Genomic DNA, 20,371 nt, shown 5'->3' with positions numbered 1-20,371 from the left:
AGCGAAAATAAAAAGGATAGCAATTAGCTAGCCAGCTAATCCCTTGCATGACTCAGTCGCTGTACATTTCACAGGTTTATGAAAAAATGGATATGGTCAGGGGACCGGTAAGTGAAAGACAATTGTATCTCAGATTGTAAATAATACATGGTTAGTAGCTACAGTACAAGGAGCAAGTGGGAGGATACATGTCAGCTCCGAGTTGCTATTTAACGTTAGTTATACGGAGACTATAACGAAGTCAATACAGTACTGAGACTGTCAAAGGCTTTGGTAGGCGTCTAGTAATTATGGCATGACGTGATCCTCCTAGCTAGTTGCGTCATTTCAAGCAAACGCATTAGCTAATGGACTGAAAATAGTATTTCATCAAATAAATAGCTAATAGTATCTAGCTAACGTTGGTTAGCTGGCTACTCAAATAGGGGGGTCAGTGTTCGCTAGTTTACCTCACTCCCACATGATTGACAGCTAGCCATGTAAACCTTGAAAAGAAAAGCTCTCTCCTGTCAACAACAGCACAAGCTTTCGCGTACTGTCACTCGTGCTGGTTATTCTGAAGCCACCCTAGCTACCTGTAGGGTCTGTATGCAATTCAGTTAGGCACTGTTACCATTACCTAGTCATTTTTGTAAGTGTCCAATGTTGTTTACCGTATTCGATACAGGGCTGAATTTAGAAACGGATTTGGAGTTTTTCAAGTTGAATTTCACCAGTCTATGCATCAGCATTGCCATGGATAAATCTCAGTGATGGAGTCCCAGAGGAAAAGGTATGTAGCCCATAGGTAGGGTGTTGTCAATAAATGTTATGTGATCATCGTATGACAACAAATAATATTCTTCGTGGAAGTCTATGCCCTCCCAAAGCTCTTGTTGTTTCTCTAGCTAGCTACTATAACTTCTGTTCCAGGGCATGTTTTGTCTTGGTAATTCAAAAACAATGTATGCTATATCAGTGTGGTTGTTCAGAATCCTTGAGACATGACTTGTCAATGTCTGTCTGTCTGTTTGACTGACTGTCTACTTCTGTATGTATTCTACAGCTCTGGTGAGGAGGACAGTTCAGGGGAGCGAGGGTCGCTCCACACCTGGAAGGGCTACTCCTATAGTGTCACCCCAGAGAGAGTGCTCCTGTCCAGGCCTGTGCTGCAGGCTGCCCTGGGGACACGCCATGGGGTTCTACTGGTGGAGGGTGAGAGTCAATGGACAGCCTTTGATATAATGGCAAAACTCTGACATTTATGATTAGCCTGCAATCATTTCTAACAGCTCCTCTTGTCTAATAACTGGAATGTTGTGATGTATTTAGGCGGGCAGGTGTACAGCTTCGGTGAGTTCCCATGGAAACAGAGCCAGGTGTCGGAGGTGGGCCCCCTGAAGCCTGTCCTAGAGAGCGCTCTCAGTGGCCAGCGCGTGGTCGCCGTGGCAGCGGGCAGTTTCCATAGCGGGGCGCTTACCGAGGATGGCGGGGTCCACATGTGGGGGGAGAACTCGTTCGGCCAGTGTGGCCTGTCCAGCCTCACTGTAGTCCCCAACCCTACTCCAGTGGCTGTCATGGACCCCGACACCAGCCCCCCCCATACCATCCGGGTCCTGGAGCTGGCCTGCGGGGAGCAGCACTCCCTTGCTCTCTCTGCCCAGCACGAGGTGTGGGCCTGGGGCAGCGGCTGCCAGCTGGGCCTTGTCACCACCATCTTCCCCGTTTGGAAGCCCCAAAAGGTGGAGCACCTGGTGGGCAGACACGTCCTTCAGGTGGCCTGTGGGGCCTTCCACAGCCTTGCCTTGGTGCGTTGCCTACCACCTCAGGAGTCCCGGCGGCCCCTGCCAGACAAGTGTGGCCAGTGCAACCAGCTGCTCTACACCATGACGGACAAGGAGGACCACGTCATTATCTCAGATAGTCATTACTGCCCCCTAGGGGTGGAGTTGCTGGCTGAAGGAGAGGCCAGGCTGGGGCCTGGAAGGTCCCCTCCACTAGGGCTTCTGAGCTCTCCTTCAGAGCCCCTCCTCTCCTCTCATACTTCTGCCTCAGCGCCAGGTCCCCATCCATCCATAACAGAACATACAGACTATGAGAGGGGGAGGACAGTGGCACAGAATGGGGAAGTCTTGACCACCACAGATGCTGACATCTCTGCTTCTGGGACAGACTCTGATCGAGGTGTGGGGGGTGCAGGGTCTCAGAACTCCCCCTACCCTGATGATCAGGCAGTGAAAGAATATCTCAAGAAACTGTCTGACACCTCTTTGGCTGAGGAGACTGCCAAGATGACCATAGCAGGAGCAAGTTTTCAGGTTAGTAGTGATGAGATGATGCTTTAAGCCTAAAGCTACCCAATGTTGCGTACTTGGTGGGTGACAAATTGACTTTCTTGTAGTTTGAGGTCTTTGAAAAGTGACAATGAGCTGTCACGCTGTGTATCCTGGGTTGTGTTCATTAAGGCACGCAAAGTTAAAACATTTTTGCTAAGGATAACTAAAATGTGCTTTTCTTACAGGTCATAGGAAGTCTTCCTGTTTCTGTCAGTTTTCTTTTGTGTGTTGCCTAATGCACCTTGTGTTTGTTTCAGCCCCGAGCAGATAGCCTTGACCCCCTGACCTCTGATCTCATCCCCGGGGTCATGCCAGTGACCACCAGCTCTGCCCTCAACAACCTGGTCTCATCCTGTGCCTCCGCCGTGGGCGAGAGAGTGGTCTCCACCTACGAGGCTCTGTCCCTGAAGAAGATGATTAACTACTACTACCCTGGGGTTGGGGGTGTAGCAGGAGTACCCGGTGGGTTTCCAGGGGGACCCGCGGAGGTGCGGGTGCTTCTGGAGGAGTCCATGCAGGGGAAGAAGAGCTGCAGCACGGGGGATATCCGTGAGGAGGAAGCAGAGGGCCTGAGTCGACGTCTCTCTCTGCCTGGACTCCTCTCTCAGGGTAGATACGCTGTTCGTCTCTTATCCTCCTCCTCTGCTCATCGCCTCTTATCCTTATCTTCCTCCTATACTCTGATGTGTAAGTATGCGTGTGTGTCCCCACTCATCCAGCCTGCGAACATATCAAACGTCCATCTGAACTACAGTACTATGCAGTATGTTTGGGATTGCTGTGAAGTGTGTGTGTGTGTGTGTGTGTGTGTAACGTTATGTGGGTTAGTCAGTGAACGGTGGTTTTTGTTCTGAGATTAAAGCACTCCGCCATAGAGGAATGTGAGGCCATATTAATGTGAGGACTTAACATTTACATTTAAGTCATTTAGCAGACGCTCTTATCCAGAGCGACTTACAAATTGGTGCGTTCACCTTAAGACATCCAGTGGAACAGCCACTTTACAATAGTGCATCTAAAACTTTTAAGGGGGGGTGAGAAGGATTACTTTATCCTATCCTAGGTATTCCTGAAAGAGGTGGGGTTTCAGGTGTCTCCGGAAGGTGGTGATTGACTCCGCTGTCCTGGCGTCGTGAGGGAGTTTGTTCCACCATTGGGGGGCCAGAGCAGCGAACAGTTTTGACTGGGCTGCGCGGGAACTGTACTTCCTCAGTGGTAGGGAGGCGAGCAGGCCAGAGGTGGATGAACGCAGTGCCCTTGTTTGGGTGTAACCAGAAGGGTTACAGTAAGGAATGAGAGAGAGAGGGGAGGGTGTGAGAATAAGATTGAGAAGAAGGGAGCGAGAGGGAAGGTGAAAAAATATATATCTGCGGGGGGCAAGATGGCCTAATAATCTCTTGAGAAACAGTCAGTGGTAGGGCCTGTAGTAACGGCGGAATCTTCTATTGTCACTTTGGTAGGGTGAAAGCTGAAAGGCAGGATTTGTCCCTAGCTCTCTGAGGTTGTCTTAAGTGAATTTTGGATATGCAAGAAACTAATTTGACACATGGGTATAATACACTCTTGAACATGTCCTGTGAAACGGGACAAATTAAAACACCCACCAAATGATTATTATTCACTCTCTGCTGCAGCCAAGAAGGGGATAGACAGCTCACTGCTCTCTCTCTGGGCTGGCAGATGGCTCTCTCTTTGGGCTGGCAGATGGCTCTCTCTCTGGGCTGGCAGATGGCTCTCTCTCTGGGCTGGCAGATGGCTCTCTCTGTGGGAGCAACCAACCAATGCCTCCCCAGTGCCGTCTCGGTCTGTCCATCATTAACAGTCCCTCCCATACTCTTACTGTGGTACAGGACCTGTCTCCAGCGGGGCTCAATGCCTCGTCGTCTGGAGGATGCTGTGAGGGCTGCGTTTCTGGGTTATTGCAGGGGCTTAGAAATGTTTTGTATTTCCAGAGTAGATGAAGATCACTCCATGACTAAACCAGTCATCCTGAGCATTTCTTTACAGTTGTTTACACTCACCTGTGGAACAGAGAGGACTTCATCTGTAACATTAACAGCAGTTGACAGCCGTAACTGAACATGGTTTGGGAGGAAGCGTAGAAAATGTACCATTTTAAGAAACATATCGGTCTCTCTGTCTGTAGTGTCCCCCAGGTTGCTGCGGATGGCCAGCCGGCCCAGGGTGCGAGCGGTGCCCCTCACCCCTGTGGGAGGGCTCCCAGAGGCGGGGGAGCTGCTCCCCTCCCTGCAGACCGAGGTGTGGAGCTGGGGGCGGGGCGAGGAGGGCCAGCTAGGCCACGGGGACAACCTCCCCAGGTCAGTGTCCACTCTACATCAATCGTTGGGGGATGAGAACCATGATTGACAGTTGTGTAGGCCAGTAAAGCATCAGAGTATGAGCGCTGAATCTGACCTAGAATCTGTTTGGCTTTTGCGATAAATAAGATTACATGGACAGGTCGGACCTGATCCTAGATCTGCACTCCTACTCTGAAATGCTTTGGCCCTGGTTGTTGACTGAGAGGTGTTTCTGACCTGCAGGCTGCAGCCACTGTGCATCAAGTGCCTGAGCAGTAAGGAGGTGGTGCTTGTGGCTGCTGGGGCACATCACTCCCTGGCCCTGACTGCACAGTCCCAGGTCAGAAACTACATTATCACTCCTCGTGGGAGTCTTGAGGGATTCCTCCCAACTGTGTGAACATTTTGTGTGTTTGTGTGCGTGTGTGTGTTCAAGGTCTTCTCCTGGGGTAGTAACAGCTCTGGCCAGCTGGGACACATGGCATCTCCTACTACTATCCCTCGCCTTGCCAAGGTAAGTGTGTTTCTTTTTAATTGAGGAAAATGGTGCCCATACAGTAATCATTAGCACACACCAAGCCAGTGTTCCTCCTTTATTCATCCAGCAGCGACGCCCCATCGCTGGGCAATGCATGTGAAGGGTGTTCTTTGGCTCCCTACTACCTTGGCCACGGCTGCTGAAAACAAGGAGAAGGAGAAACATTAGAAGAAACACTGCTAACTTTATATACCCACATGAATAAACTCTGCAACAGTGATTTAAAGCACTCTCTGTCGTAGAACAATTACGCCACAACACTCCCCGGCTCCTGTGTCTGCCATGGCTCCAGCGGCCCTGCTCTGACTTGGAGCCAAGCCCTGGGTTCTTTTCGGATTTTTATTGAACTAACTGTGAACTTGAACACCTCACGAAGCAACGGTCTTGAATGATGCGGAGGTTGTTGTTTCTGCTCGCCACCAGTCTCCTGATAGAAACACAATAAGACTACCTCAACATAAAACACAGGAGACACCCTGGTGTGGGGCTAAGTCTCAATGGAAAAGCACCCTCCGTTGTTTACAGTGATCGCATATCATAGGACAAATATATTTGTGCAGGACTGTTTGTATAAGCGTGAGTAGCCTTGGCGTGTATCTCCTTTATCTGTAGCATGAGGCAGCTTGATGTACAAATACACCCCCTGGACAGGACACTAGTCTATCGCAGAGCCTTCCCTCCAATCTATCTCCTTAATGCTGATTGCCAAACAGAGACGCGTCAGGTCCCATTTTTACAGTCTTTGGTATGACTCGGCCGGGGATCGAGCTCCCAACCCTGATCTGCTATGTTTGTCCCTGGTGTGACCCTGTAGCTGTCTGAGGGGATCCGTGTCTGGGACGTGGGTGCGGGGGCGCAGCACACCCTCCTCCTGGCCGATGGGGACTGTTATCAGCCCATCCTTTACTATAGCGGACAGCAGGTCAGAGAGGGGGTGCAGGACACACCCCAGGACCAGACGGAGGGGTACAGCTACACCCAGCAACCAGTGCTGCTCCCCTTCTGCATGAACGTGAGTAGTGGATCACACACACACAGTATTGAACCCCTGCTATGTTCGACTTTTATTGTAGCCTGACGGTGGTGTGTGTGTGGGTTTTGTGTATCCGTGTTTTAGTTGGGCTACGTGAGCGGTGTGTTTGCGGGGGGCCAGAGCTGCGTGGCGCTAGCCGACCGCAACGTCATGGGTTTCATCACCAGCCTCCACGAGCTGGCTACTGCCGAGAGGAAGTTCTACTGCAAGCTGAGCTCTGTGAAGAACCACATCCTGCGCCCCCTATTGGACCTGGGTGAGAACTACTGCTGCAGCTACAGCTCCGCTGGACAGAGGCCATGGGTCAGAGGTTAGGGAGAGAGGGAAGGATGAGTTTATTATAACTGTAACCATGTCCAATCAAAAGCAACAAAAAAAAGTGAACGGTCCGTGTTCAAAAAGATCTGGCATAAAGCTTACATTTTGCTAACATAATGTTGTTGTTCGTACAGACCTGTAACTTTTGGTTAACTATGTGCTGAAATAGAGTAAGTTAGTAAGTATTAGGTTGATTTCTCTTGGATGTGTGTGTTCTTTCGCATAGTGTTTGTTAACAGGTGTATGTGTGGTGTGTTCTCCGTCTACCCCTCAGAGTCGTTGAGTACAGCTCTAGGGCCGGCGTCCACAGTGCTGCTACGGAGCCTGGTGAGGTGTTATAGCCGCCTGAGTCACCTGACTGGCCAGCACTCTGCCTCCCTCACCTCCAACCTGCGCCGCCGCCGGGAGTTTAAAAGCCTGGTTATGCTGGAGCATGCCAGCATCTTCCTGGACACGTACAATGAGTATGTACTGTTGTGTACACAAACGCACAATGTCTGACACTCCCACTGGTTTTTAACAGGTTGTTTACATGCAGTTCTGTGTGGATAATGACCTCTCCTTCTCTCCTCTTTCCATTCCTTCTCCCTCCTCATCGCTCTCTGCCAGGTACTGCTGCTCTGTGGGTAACTTCCTGGTGATGGGGGGCTTCCAGGCTCTGGCCAAGCCCTCGCTGTGAGTGTGTACACACACACTAGGACATCTAGCAGCCCTAGCTTATTATCCTTACCATTTGCGTGCCCATTATACTATATGTTCATTATCTTTTGACCTAGGCCTGTGTGCTCATTATCCTTGACATTGACCTAGGCCTGTGTGCTCATTATCCTTGACATTGACCTAGGCCTGTGTGCTCATTATCCTTGACATTGACCTAGGTCTGTGTGCTCATTATCCTTGACATTGACCTAGGTCTGTGTGCTCATTATCCTTGACATTGACCTAGGTCTGTGTGCTCATTATCCTTGACATTGACCTAGGCCTGTGTGCTCATTATCCTTGACATTGACCTAGACCGGTGTGCTCATTATCCTTGACATTGACCTGTGTGCTCATTATCCTTGACATTGACCTAGGCCTGTGTCAGAGGACAGCTGTTTGATGCCTTGTAATTCTGCACACGAGACTCGGGAAGCTCATGCAGCTTTAATTGGAAAGGGAAAAGTCAAAGGATTAATTCTTATGGATTATTTTTAATTATGAAACGGGTGGTAAGAGTCCTTAATGCTGATTGGCTGACAGTACCACGGGTATGACAAAACCATTTTTTTTTTTTTATACTATTCTAATTACGTGGGTAACCAGTTTATAATAGCGATAGGGCACCTCGGGGGTTTGTGGTATATGGCCAATATATCAGGCTACGGGCTGTATCCAGGGACTCCGTGTTGCGTCGTGGTATATTGGCCATATACCACAAACCCCCGAGGTGCTTTATTGCTTAATTATAAACCAATGTGTTTCTTCATCGAGGCTTCAACTAAGAGCAACTAAATTACCCTTCTCATGCTTTTAACTGGAAAAAAACAGGAAATCTCTTATTTCCTTTTCCATCTCTCCTCTCTTCCCCGTCCTCCCTCTCCTCCCTCCATCCCCTGTTCCTCTGCTCAGAGAATTCTTTGGGAAGTGTCCAGAGCTGTTGCAGCGGCTGGCAGAGTCCAGCGAGGAGAACATTCCTCTGAGTGACCTGTTGGTGACGCTCTTCTACCTGCCCATGAGACACCTTCACGAGTATGGCAGGCTGCTGCTCAAACTGGGAACCTGCTTCGAGGTGGTACGTAGAGGAACTAGGACCGGGGCGTGCACACACACGCTCACACGCCTTCATACATACACTCACTTTCTTGTGTCTCTCTCTCTCGGTCTCTCCAGAGCTCAGTGGACTACCAGAAGCTGCAGGACGGCTGCTCTAAGTTTGAGGCCCTGGCTCTTCATCTGAAGAGGAGGAGGAAGGAGGCAGAGTACACATACCACTTCTGGAAGAGCTTCCCTGGCAAGATGACGGTCAGTGGCCTGGTCAGTTTGTTTGACCACAGTAATCAGTGCCAGATTCACACTATTGAGCCAATGCCAACCATACTGTGCTCGCTCAGATATTTTCTTTTCACATTGTCCTTTCAATGGTTCCAGCAACTATGGTGGATTTATAGTCAGGCCACCACAGTACAGCTTGGTTTGGGTTTGGCTCCATAGTGTGAAATGGGTATAAGAGCTTTTATTCAGCCAAAAATCTCCAGTTTATCAACCTCTTATCCCATTTAACCTGGCGTTCCTGTTCTAGGATTCCCTGCGTAAGCCCCGCCGGAGGCTGATCTGTGAGAGCAGTAACAAGGCCCTGACGCTACAGAACTCTGGAAGGTTCTCTGTCAACTGGTTCATCCTCTTCAACGATGCACTCGTCCACGCTCAGGTAAACACAGCTCCTCACAGCTCTTACAGCTGGCTCTTACAAAGGTGCCAATGTCCTTTTAGTTCGTTCGTTCTTTCTTTCACTTAAAAAAAATGAGTTAACACCCTCAGAGCATTTGATATGAATATATCTGGTGTGTTGACTGACTCCTATCAAGTTGTGTGTTTGTCTTTGTCCTATCAGGGTGTGGTTCCCTATAAAAGCCTTGTAAGTATGCAGCAGCAGCAGCCAGTGTACTGACCCCTAGTCATATGCAGCGCCCCCATGTGGCCAGGGCTTGGCTTAGGATGTAGGCTTGATGTAGCAGCTCTTTAGGCACCTTCTGCCTGTCCTAAACCACAAACACTGGCTTCCCAGCTTGAAGTAACACCCACACAGACAGACACAGTTTTTCTGATCTTCTTCATGCACATATGGTGTACTAACACCTGGCTGGAATAAGCCTTGATTTCTCGCAGTAAAGAGTCAAGAATGGTGGTTATTTACCTTCTCTGCCTTCTCCCTCAGGCTTTAACTAATACAACTGCTCCTGAACATCAGGAGCCCCAGAGCGGGGTCTGTACACCACTCTACAGAGTGCAGCTTCTCCTCAGCCGAGCCCAGTGCCCCCTTGCCCTCTGATGCTAGCTGAACTGATACTTTTTAATAACTAAGGCTCTCTGTAGTATATTGCCGACTTCTATGACCTCGTCGTAGTCATAGCAACATAGACATCAATATAAACACAAATCTAAAAAGATAAGACTGACATTATTGGGTCTTCCCAACGTGTGCGTCTTGGTTATTTAACCAAGATGCCTTTTGGCCCACTTTTCTATTTGTATTTTTTTGCTATCTGGAGCCTTAGTTATCATTACTCTGAAACCATGTGACACAACACGTGAGGATCAGCCGTCTCAGGTTCACTTCTCTCAAACAGTTTCTGTTCCTTTTTGATTTATGTTTAATTCCAAGGAGAGCATTTTCTTGTGTTTTGATGACGTAGTGAGCGTTTTTAATCCCCGTCGGTTCCACCTTATGTGTGCTGTCTGTCGGCCTGCCTCGTGCCCTGTCGCCCTCGCCTCTCCGTGTGCCATGCATATTGGCATCTCCTAGGTCATGTGACTGTGTTAGCTCCAGTGCCCTGACTACTTCCCTGACTGTTGAACCAGTGTACTGTAGCTGAGTGTATCGGCATACTGAGGTCTCGCTCTCCCCTCCCTCTCCTGCAGTTCTCCACCCACCACGTCTTCCCATTGGCCACACTGTGGGTCGAGCCCATCCCGGAGGAGAACACTGGCCTGTGAGTCTGTCAATCACCCTATCTGTCCAATCAGAGTGTTTAACTGGTGTGTTATTGACCCCTTAGCTCAGCGTTTCCCAAACTCTGTCCTGGGGACCCCAAAGGGTGTACATTTTATTTTTTCCCCAAGCACTACACAGCTGATTCAACTAATCAAGCTTTGATAATTTGAAGCAGCTGTGTAGTGCTAGGGCAAAAACCAAAACGTGCACCCTTGGGGTCCCCAGGACCGAGTTAGGGAAACGCTGCCTCAGCTGAGCTGTGCTATGTTCCATCCAGGCATGGACTGAAGTTGATCTCACCTGAGGAGACCTTCACCCTGTTGGCCTGTTCTTCCATGGAGAAGGTAGGCCACTAGCCAATAGCCAGGCTTCACTACTCACCTGCTCAGGTTACAAGTATGTAGTGGTTGTCTTTGTAGAGCTAAAGCTGCCTAGTTGGGTTCTGTTTGTGGAGCGTGTGGTGACAGACAGTGTAACAACCCATTCAGTTAAAATAAATTGACTTCAATATGACTATTAACCGACCTGTGTTCTTCAGGCCAAGTGGCTTCGCTCAATCAACCAGGCGGTGGACCAGGCCATGACTGGGGCGGGGCAGTCAGGCTCAAGGGCAGGGCATAGGGCGGAGCCTCCCATTTCCCGGACCGCCTCCTACACCTTCTACAAGGACAGCCGTCTGAAGGAGGCCACCTACGAGGGTCGCTGGCTGGCCGGCAAGCCCAATGGGAGGTGGGTCTAGCTGGGGGAGGAGGGAATCAGGACCTTGTACTTCTGGTTCCACTTCTGTACAGTCGCAATTAAATGAAAATTGAGGGGTTGTAGGAAAGCTCTGACTTGTTGTGTATGTGTCCTTGTTTCCAGGGGTATGGTGAAGTGGCTTGATGGGAGAATTTACACGGGGACGTTCAAGAACGGACTGGAGGATGGGTCAGTCAGTGTAAATCGGTCAATAAATCAATGTATCAATCACCCTAGTCAGAAATAAAGGCATTTCTCATTGTTCTGCTGTTTTGTTTTATGGGTCGTAGTTTTGGAGATTACGTTATGCCCAGCAAGACGTTGAACCTGAACGACCACTATCAAGGCCACTGGAAAGAAGGGAAGATGCACGGCATCGGAACATACAAGTGAGTCTGTTTGGCTTTGTAACGAGTTTAACATTATTTAACAAAGACCCTTAAGGTTAAAAATCACTTTAAAAAAAAAAAGCTTGACCTGGTGTTTGCAGGCATGTCTGTGTACTTCGGCTGTAGGGTTTCCGCTGTGTATCCTACCGATGTGACTGTCGTCTATGCAGGTATGCTACAGGTGAGTTGTACGAGGGCTCGTTCCAGGACAACATGCGCCACGGTCACGGGATGCTGCGCAGCGGCACGCTGAACTCCTCCTCCCCCAGCGTCTTCATCGGCCAATGGGTGCACGACAAGAAGACGGGCTACGGCGTCTTTGATGACATCACCAGGTAGTGGACCGCTCCAGCCCACCCTTTTCATCCTACCGTGCTAAACTGTACCGAACTGGCCTGGTTACGCATCCAGCTAGCTCAGTACGATTGGGGTTGGATTGATAGTGTGAAAGGGGTATTAGTGTATCTGAAGTGCTGATGTTACGTGGTGACCTGTGTTGTTCCGTCAGAGGAGAGAAGTACATGGGCATGTGGCAGGATGACCAGCGGCAGGGCACGGGCGTCATAGTAACCCAGTTTGGCCTGTACTACGAGGGAGCCTTCAACAACAACAAGATGCAGGTGATTCCTGGGCAGTGGGGTTCTTCCTCCTGATGCTAGCTGAACGTTAGCACCAAGGTGTTAGAGGAGAGGAAGAGGATCACCTCTCCATTTAGCTTTTTTGTTTTTTTCTCGCTGTCTCAGGGCACAGGGGTCCTGCTGTCTGAGGACAACACCACATATGAAGGAGAGTTCTCGGAGGACTGGACTCTCAACGGAAAGGTCGGTGAAAGAGGAGCGGCACACAAACAAGCCTGAACTCTCACTCACTCACTCACTCACACACAGCTTGCACTCATACACATTTTTGCTTAGCCACATACATTTAAGCAGACACGTGTATAATACAGCACATTGCTGTCCCTATCTCTCAGGGTGTGCTGACTATGCCTAATGGGGACTACTTTGAGGGCTCCTTCACTGGGGAGTGGGGCTCTGGCCTGAAGGTCACCGGATCCTTCTTCAAACCCAACCTCTACGACTCAGACGGGGACAAGGGTCGCGCTGTGTACGTCTCTGTGCCATTGGTTTTAGTATGGTGGAGGATTAGCATATTCAAAGATTTTTGGTTTTGATCTTTAGTATTTAAAAAAAATGTATGTATATAAATAAATTGCAAGGCTGTCTGTCTGCAGGACATGTTTTTGTATCTATGCCTTGAAAAAAGGTTTGATCGTTTTGAAATGAACCCGGTCAAGTGAATGTGTATGTGAACAAAGAAAATGTGTATTAATTCCTTGTATGTGCGTCTCCAGTAAGCTGGGGCGCCTGGCAGTGCCTCCGGAGGAAAAGTGGAGGGTAGTGTTTGAGGAGTGTTGGATGAGGCTGGGCTGTGAGGCCCCTGGCCAGGGAGAGAACCAGCGAGCCTGGGAGAACATCGCTGTAGCCTTGACCACCAGCAGGAGACAGCACAGAGACAGGTAGAGAGAACCGAGACCACACACAGTATTTCCATCTCACATTCACTCTCTCTCTCACTCACACACAGTACAGTAGTCTAAGTGATATTGGTGTGTGTTTCAGCCCGGAGATGAACCTGAGTCGGACTCAAAACAGAATGCTGGAGAGTCTGGAGTTCATCCCTCAGCAGCATGTTGGTCCTGTTACCATGGAGAAGTATGACAGTATCCGGCGTTACCTCATCAAGGTGAGCCAACGACCCCCAGGTGGCTTACTTACCCGCCTAATCCCCCTCAGCCAATGGACCCACGCACCAACGTGTCTGCCAAGCAATATCTTTCAGTATCGGTTAAGTTGTTTTTCTAATAATCATGAAGAGATGTCTGAACCGTCGTTCTGAGGTGTCCTTGTTCATACTGATTTACTCTTTAATTCTAACCTCTGACTTAACACCACAAAACATGAATATCCTGAAACTCACATTAACCTTCTCTGTCCTCCATTATGTCCCCCCCCCAGGCATGTGACATGCCCCTGCACCCCCTGGGCAGGCTGATGGAGACCCTGGTGGCTGTCTACAGGATGACCTACGTGGGGGTGGGGGCCAACCGCCGCCTTCTGCTGCAGGCTGTCAACGAGATCATGTCCTACCTGGCCCGCATCTTCCAGCTCGTCAGGTGTGTGTGTTGCCTTAAACAGTTGGATACTATTTTTCCATTCCGTTTGGCCCTAGGCTAGCCTGTTTAAGCCATGTGCTGTATGTGTGATGTACTGAATATGTGGTGTTTTGTCTTTCAGGTTCCTGTTTCCAGATCTGCCTGAGGAGGGTGGAGCGATCCCTGAACCATCCTCTGACCCCCAGGACAAGAAGGACTCCAACTGCGCAGACACCCAGCTAGAATCCCCCAAACCTGGGTACGACCATAGCATATCCACCCTCCCTGGTTGGAGCCTGTGGAGAGTCTTCAGTGGTGTGGCTACGCAGCAGTCATATACTGAATCCATAGTCTTAGAGATGACTTCTAGATAAATATGTAGGCTATGTATTTGGGTGTTTATTTGATTGAGAACACCTCTATATCATGGATCTGTTTTGCAGTGGAGGGTCCAATGGGAGCTACCTATGGAGGATTATGTACAAAACTATAGAAGATTACGTTACAGTATGTCTTGTGTAAAAAGAGCACATGTCACTTGTTCTTTAAATACTGTTTCCTTCCAGAAGAAAAATGAAGTATTTAAGCCCCTGAATGTGTGTTGAATGATGTCCTGTGTGTGTGTGGTTTCCCCAGGCGTGTGGTGAGTAGCTCCGCTCTGCTCCTGCCGGTGTTGCTGCCTCGTCTCTACCCCCCTCTCTTCACCCTGTACGCCCTGGAGAAGGAGAAGGAGGACGACGTATACTGGGAGTGTGTCCTCCGCCTCAACAAACAGCCGGACGTGGCCCTGCTCGCCTTCCTCGGCGTGCAACAGTGAGTCTCTCTCGGACTGACCAATGAGGTTGGGAATGAATAGTAGCCTCTTCTGATCTCGCCATCTTACATTCTGTTGAATCCGTGTAGCGAAACAGAATGTAAGCTTGCGAGGTCAGGATAGTTGTACGAGGCTAAATGAAAAGGACCCATGTTTTTAATTTAAAAAAAATAATTTTCGATCGTGTAACCTGACTGTCCTGACCTGGAAAAAACTGTAGTTATAACATGTTAAAATGCATCTCTTTTTGCTTTCAGTAAGTTTTGGCCAGTTTCGGTTCCAGTGCTGGGGGAGAAGACCGAGGTATGACACTAAGTACATTCTGAATCACACTGCCCTCCTGTGGGTGAATTACAACATTGCATCAAGTACATGTTAGATTGTTCTCTTTCTAGGTTGTGTCCAGCACAAAAGATGCCTGTTTTGCCTCTGCAACGGAGACCTTACAGCAGATCAGGTACGCTTTATCCAGAGCAGTACTATATCGTCATGAATGAATGGGTCTCATGCACTCTTATGATATTGCAGTTCAATGTGGTTGATGTGTATTAAGACTGTTTTTTTTGTCAGCACAACGTTCACCCCATCCGACAAGCTGCAGGTGATCCAGCTGACATTCGAGGAGATCACAAAGGAAGTGATGTCATCTCTGGAGGATAACTTCCTGTGGTCCATGGACGACCTGTTTCCTGTGTTCCTCTACGTGGTGCTGCGCGCCCGGTGAGTCGATGAGAACACACACACGTCTCTATGTTCCTGAGAGATGCACAGAAATCTGATTTTCATCAAATTACAATCAGAACTACAAATATATTTACAGTACCAGTCAAAAGTTAGGACACACCTACTCATTCCAGGGTTTTTCTTTATTTTTACTATTTTCTACATCGTAGAATAATAGTGAAGACATCAAAACTATGAAATAACACACATGGAATCATGTAGTAACAAAAAATTGTTAAACAAATCAAAATATATTTGAGATTCTTCAAAGTAGCCACCCTTTGCCTTTGACAGCTTTGTACACGCTTGGCATTCTCTCAACCAGCTTCATGAGGTCACCTGGAATGCATTTCAGTTAACATGTGTACCTTGTTAAAAGTTCATTTGTGGAATATCTTTTCTTAATGTGTTTGAGCCAATCCGTTGTGACAAGGTAGTGTTGGTATACACAAGATAGCCCTATTTGGTACAATAACAAGTCCATATTATGGCAAAAAAGACAGTCCATCATTATTTTAGACATGAAGGTCAGTCAATTTAAAGCACTTTGAACGTTTCTTCAACTGCAGTTGCAAAAACCATCAAGCGCTATGATGAAACTGGCTCATGAGGTCCGCCACAGGAAAGGAAGGCCCAGAGTTACCTCTGCCTCAGAGGACAAGTTCATTAGAGTTACCAGCCTCAGAAATTTCAGCCCAAATAAATACTTCAGAGTTCACGTAACACACATCAACTGTTCAGAGGAGACTGTGTGAATCAGGCCTTCATGGGCGAATTGCTGAAGAAGAAACCACTAAAGGACACCAATAAGAAGAGACTTGCTTGTGCCAAGAAACACAAGCAATGGACATTGTGGTGGAAATCTGTCCTTTGGTCTGAGTCCAAATTTGAGACTTTTGGTTCCAACCGTCGTGTCTTTGCGAGATGTTGAGTAGGTGAAGGGATGATCTCCGCATATGTGGTTCCCACCATGAAGCATGGAGGAGGTGTGTGGGTGCTTTGATGGTCTGTGAATAATTTTGAATTCAAGGCACACTTAACCAGCATGACTACCACAGCATTCTGCAGCAATATACCATCCCATCTGGTTGGGGCTTAGTGGGATTATCATTTGTTTTTCAACAGGACAATGACCCAACACACCTCCAGACTGTGTAAAGGGTATTTGACCAAGAAGGATAGTGATGGAATGCTGCTTCAGATGACCTGGCCTCCACAATCACCCAACCTCAACCCAATTGAGATGGTTTGGGATGAATTGGAGGGCAGGGTGAAGGAAAAGCAGCCAACAAGTGCTCCGCTTCAAAACTGTTGGAAAAACATTCCAGGTGAAGCTGGTTGAGAGAATGCCATGTGTGCAAATCTGTCAAGGCAAAGGGTGACTACTTTGAAGAATCTCATATAAAATATGTTTTAATTTGTTTAACACTTTGTTGGTTACTACATGATTCCATGTGTTATTTCAGTTTTATTTATTTATTCTACAATGTAGAAAATAGTAAAAAAAAATAAAGAAAAACCCTTGAATGAGTAGGTGTTCAAACTTTTGACTGGTTGTGTTAACCAAGGCTATGTTTCTCTTAAGGATCAGGAACCTGGGGTCAGAGGTGAGTCTGATAGAGGACCTGATGGACCCGTGTGTACAGCACGGAGAACACGGCATCATGTTCACCACACTCAAGGTATACACACACACACACAGCATACATTCTATGGCAGATACCATCCAAATGCATGCACTCAAATTCAACTTATTCAGATACTCATAACATATTAATGTGATCAATGCACACTTTAACACACTGCTTCATAGGGAATAAATGAATCTAACTATCTGTATAATATATTCATTTTTATTTCCCTGTCCGTCAGGCGTGTTACTATCAGATCCAGCATGAGAAGACCACATAAGAACCACAGAGAATCTCTGTATTGTATACTGCAGCAGCTCTATGTAAAGTGGCAGTCAGCCAATTAGAGAGCAGGGATTGGAGAGGTTTGGAGTGATGCTGTCTCAGGGTCGTCACAGGAGGGTCACGATGACTGACAGACAGGCTGCTGACTGTCCATCTGTTCCCCCGTAGCAGGACCCCCTCCCCCTTACATACATACATATACTGACGCATGCGCTTACACACACATACGTAAACACACACACACTACACAGCTCCCCGCTCTAACCGCTACCTTTTGGTGACCATGTCATCAGGCTCATACACCTACTTGATTGGTCAGGTTGACCTCTGTAAACCCAAGGTGTTGTAAAATCTGTCCATAGGCTTTGTGACTCCTTAGCCCCTGAATGAAGGAACCTTCTCCTTGAAGCCGTCTGGAATAGGGGCTTACTGTGATGTGCGCCGAGCCAGTGGAGTTTTAGCTTGATCGTGGACTGTTGTGAATATGACTGGCTATTTCCTATTCGCACTACAGTAGTGGCAGAGATGATAACTGCCTCGTTTGTCACCCAGCTCTGGTAGTGAAATGGAAGTCTATGAAGAGAAACTGCAACGTTTAAAATCCAAGTGAGACTCACCCTGAACTTGGAGCCTGTCTAATAACAAGACACCATCATGTATGTACAGTATGAGGTGGCAACTTCCATTGGACCTCAGCCCTCAAAAGCACATGTTATTTAATGGACCAACGCAATACGTCACATTGATGCCACTTAAAACACGAAAAAGGATTTAACCTCCGTGATATCTGAGGCTGTGTACGGATCGCTAGCCTGCGCTCACTCAGCGCAACACCAGATGAAGTTGTTTTGTAGTTGAAATGTCAAATGCACACTCTGTACAGTTTTGGTGTTATTGTTGTGTTCATTGTTCTGGGGGGGGGGGGGGTCTGAAATATACAGCTCTGTATTCAGGTGATTTTTGAAGATGTGAGGTTGGGTGACGCTCTAATGTTTCTCACGTGATGCAGTTAAAATGACAGCCAGCTAATGTGCACCTCAAATGCTAGCCTTTTAAAATATTTCCATTCGTACTGCGTCATATGTATTTATAACCACGCTGTTTGCGCGGTATTTATAATGCTACAAGGTGTTTGTTTTTGTTCAGGTCACTTTGTTATTGTACACCAGAGCCGGAATTCAAATGAACACCTACATGAAATGTTGACCTTTGATGGGTAACACACAGTAGAAGACTGTTTCTTTTTTTTTTGTTATAAATCTCTTCCTGCAATTTAGCTCATGTAATGTTCATGTTTTGGGTTCGTCAAATCAGATGGAGGCTATTACCAGGAAGCAATCTTGTTAATGTATTTGTTTGGTGTGCTCCTTTCATGCAGACAGTCTTATGACAGTATGATGCAGTATTTGTTACTACCTGCAAGGCAATCACTACCCTGAAGAAACTGTCTCTGTTCAACTAGTTGGGGGCTGATCATGCTGTAGTGGCATTGTGACGGTTAGACAGTGGTTATACAGTGACATTGAAGTCTACCAAAAGCAATTTTCTTTTTTTATATCTCAAATATAGGCAGAATTATTAATCTGTGGAAAATAGTTTGTTACAACTATGAATTGAGTGTTTGATGGAACACGCAGTACATAAGAATTGCTATTTTAAACAGAATTTGATTGTAGCCTGGTATTTGGTTAACTCTTTATTCAGCTTTTTTGTAATTTGTATGGTCATTCCAAGATTTACCTCCATTTTCCCCAATAATTCCTTTGGCATGGACTGGTTATTTATCTGTATAATTGTTTACACATGACCTGAGGTGCTGCATGATAGGAAATGTATCAAGTGTTTGACCCATAGACTGACTAACATACATCTTCCTTCATAGATTATAATGTGACTGCTTGTACTTCCAGGTTAAGGTGTGTTCAATTGGGTAGCGTTATCTGTATGTTGTCACGTTGGTCTTTTTTAGGGGAATGACGTCAACATTTTGTCTAATGTACATCTTAATGTAAAGAAAGGGCAATAAAGCGAGCTGACAAATTTCCCTTTTAAATGACATTTGTGTCTGTATAAGTTTGCCTTTAAAAATTAAACCGTCTGTTCCCTGTTAGTTTGGATTAATTGTTAAATACTTTGGTTTTAACAGTCAGATTAGAGGCCAAAGGTGACTGTTTTGTAAATATTTGTAGTGCTGCTGACAATCCTCTAAGCTTTGTCCCATTTCTAAAAAGCTAGAGGCAGGGGGTGAATTAATGACCATACAAAAATAACTTTTTAAATACGAAACCTTTTAAAGTGCAGCAAGATAATCTTAGATTAATAAATTACTTCATAAATCACCATCAACAACCAGTTTCTGATGTTTGATGAAACCTTGGTAAATAAGTCCACAGTAAGGAGTTGACTGTGTGACAGTCTTAGGCTTAGATTCAATCAGATAGAGGATGTTTTGGTGGTGTCAGAAGTGGAACTGGAACTGCGTTGGAGCCGTCAAATTGGTGAGCAGCTGTTCTGGTGTTCTATTATGCTTGCCCGGGTGGAACTAGGCAAGTCAAAATATGTTTTAGATTATTCAATGTAGCCACCCTTTGCTTTGATGACAGCTTTGGACACTTGGCATTCTCTCAACCAGCTTCACTTGGAATGCTTTTCCAACAGTCTTGAAGGAGTTCCCACATATGCTGAGCACTCGTTGGCTGTGTTTCTTTCACAGCGCTCCTGGTCAGTCCTTAAATGGGAGACCAGATGCTGTTGGAAGTGGTTTTGGAGGGCCAGTAGGAGGTACTCTTTCCTCTGGTCAAAATAAAAAATATCCCAATGCCCCAGGGGACAGTGATTGGGGATATTGCCGTGTGTTGGGTCCTGTCTTTCGGATGGGACACTAAACGGGTGTCCTGACTCTCTCTGTGCACTAAAGATCCCATGAAACATATTGTAGGAGTATTAACTCCGGTGTCCCAGCTTACAATTGGCCCATTCATCCCCCTCCTCTCCTCTAACTATTCCCCAGGCCGTTGCTGTAAATGAGAATGTGTTCTCAGTCCACTCACCTGGTAAAATAAGGGTTAAATGAAAAAAACTCATCCCGAACCACCTCAGTTGGGTTGAGGTCGGGTGATGCAGCACTCCATCACTCTCCTTGGTCAAATACCCCTTACACAGCCTGGAGCTGTGTTGGGTCATTGTCTTGTTGAAAAACAAATGATAGTCCCACTAAGTGCAAACCAGATGGGATGGCGTATCGCTGCAGAATGCTGTGGTGGCCATGCTGGTTAAGTGTGCCTTGAATTCAAAATAAATTGCTGACAGTGTCACGAGCACAGCACCCACACACCAACTCCTCCATGCTTCACAGTGGGAACCACACATGCGGAGATCATCCGTTCACCTACTCTGCGTCTCACAAAACACAGCGGTTGGAACCAATAATCTCAAATT

General features: G+C 47.2%; 1 protein-coding gene across 3 annotated transcripts; it reads left to right on the top strand.

The window, feature by feature from the left end:
- The first annotated feature begins 10 nt into the window (after window positions 1–10).
- Window positions 11–19,043, top strand: LOC115129701 (alsin-like). Of its 3 annotated transcripts, none has more exons than XM_029660348.2 (35): window positions 11–107; window positions 668–772; window positions 1,046–1,194; window positions 1,312–2,297; window positions 2,573–2,924; window positions 4,462–4,633; window positions 4,859–4,955; window positions 5,052–5,129; window positions 5,968–6,165; window positions 6,271–6,442; window positions 6,779–6,968; window positions 7,114–7,179; window positions 8,116–8,278; window positions 8,377–8,520; window positions 8,786–8,914; window positions 9,098–9,121; window positions 10,126–10,196; window positions 10,476–10,542; window positions 10,737–10,927; window positions 11,060–11,125; window positions 11,227–11,325; window positions 11,496–11,660; window positions 11,834–11,945; window positions 12,069–12,146; window positions 12,299–12,432; window positions 12,680–12,844; window positions 12,948–13,071; window positions 13,344–13,501; window positions 13,623–13,739; window positions 14,117–14,293; window positions 14,552–14,597; window positions 14,690–14,751; window positions 14,865–15,014; window positions 16,603–16,699; window positions 16,890–19,043. In XM_029660348.2, exons 2-35 carry the CDS (start codon window positions 753–755, stop codon window positions 16,926–16,928), a joined length of 5,058 nt encoding a protein of 1,685 aa, XP_029516208.1. In that variant the 5' UTR covers window positions 11–107; window positions 668–752; the 3' UTR covers window positions 16,929–19,043. The 3 variants fall into 3 exon arrangements, with proteins under 3 accessions (XP_029516208.1, XP_029516209.1, XP_029516211.1); XM_029660349.2 differs by having other exon boundaries at window positions 12–107; window positions 8,377–8,508; XM_029660351.2 differs by lacking the exon at window positions 9,098–9,121 and having other exon boundaries at window positions 12–107; window positions 8,377–8,508.
- Window positions 19,044–20,371: the final 1,328 nt, after the last annotated feature.

This window comes from Oncorhynchus nerka, linkage group LG5 (genome assembly GCF_034236695.1).
Source record: "Oncorhynchus nerka isolate Pitt River linkage group LG5, Oner_Uvic_2.0, whole genome shotgun sequence".
Taxonomy (NCBI): Eukaryota; Metazoa; Chordata; class Actinopteri; order Salmoniformes; family Salmonidae; genus Oncorhynchus; species Oncorhynchus nerka.
Note: the sequence above shows the minus strand (reverse complement) of the source record. Positions and strands in the feature narration are given on the sequence as shown.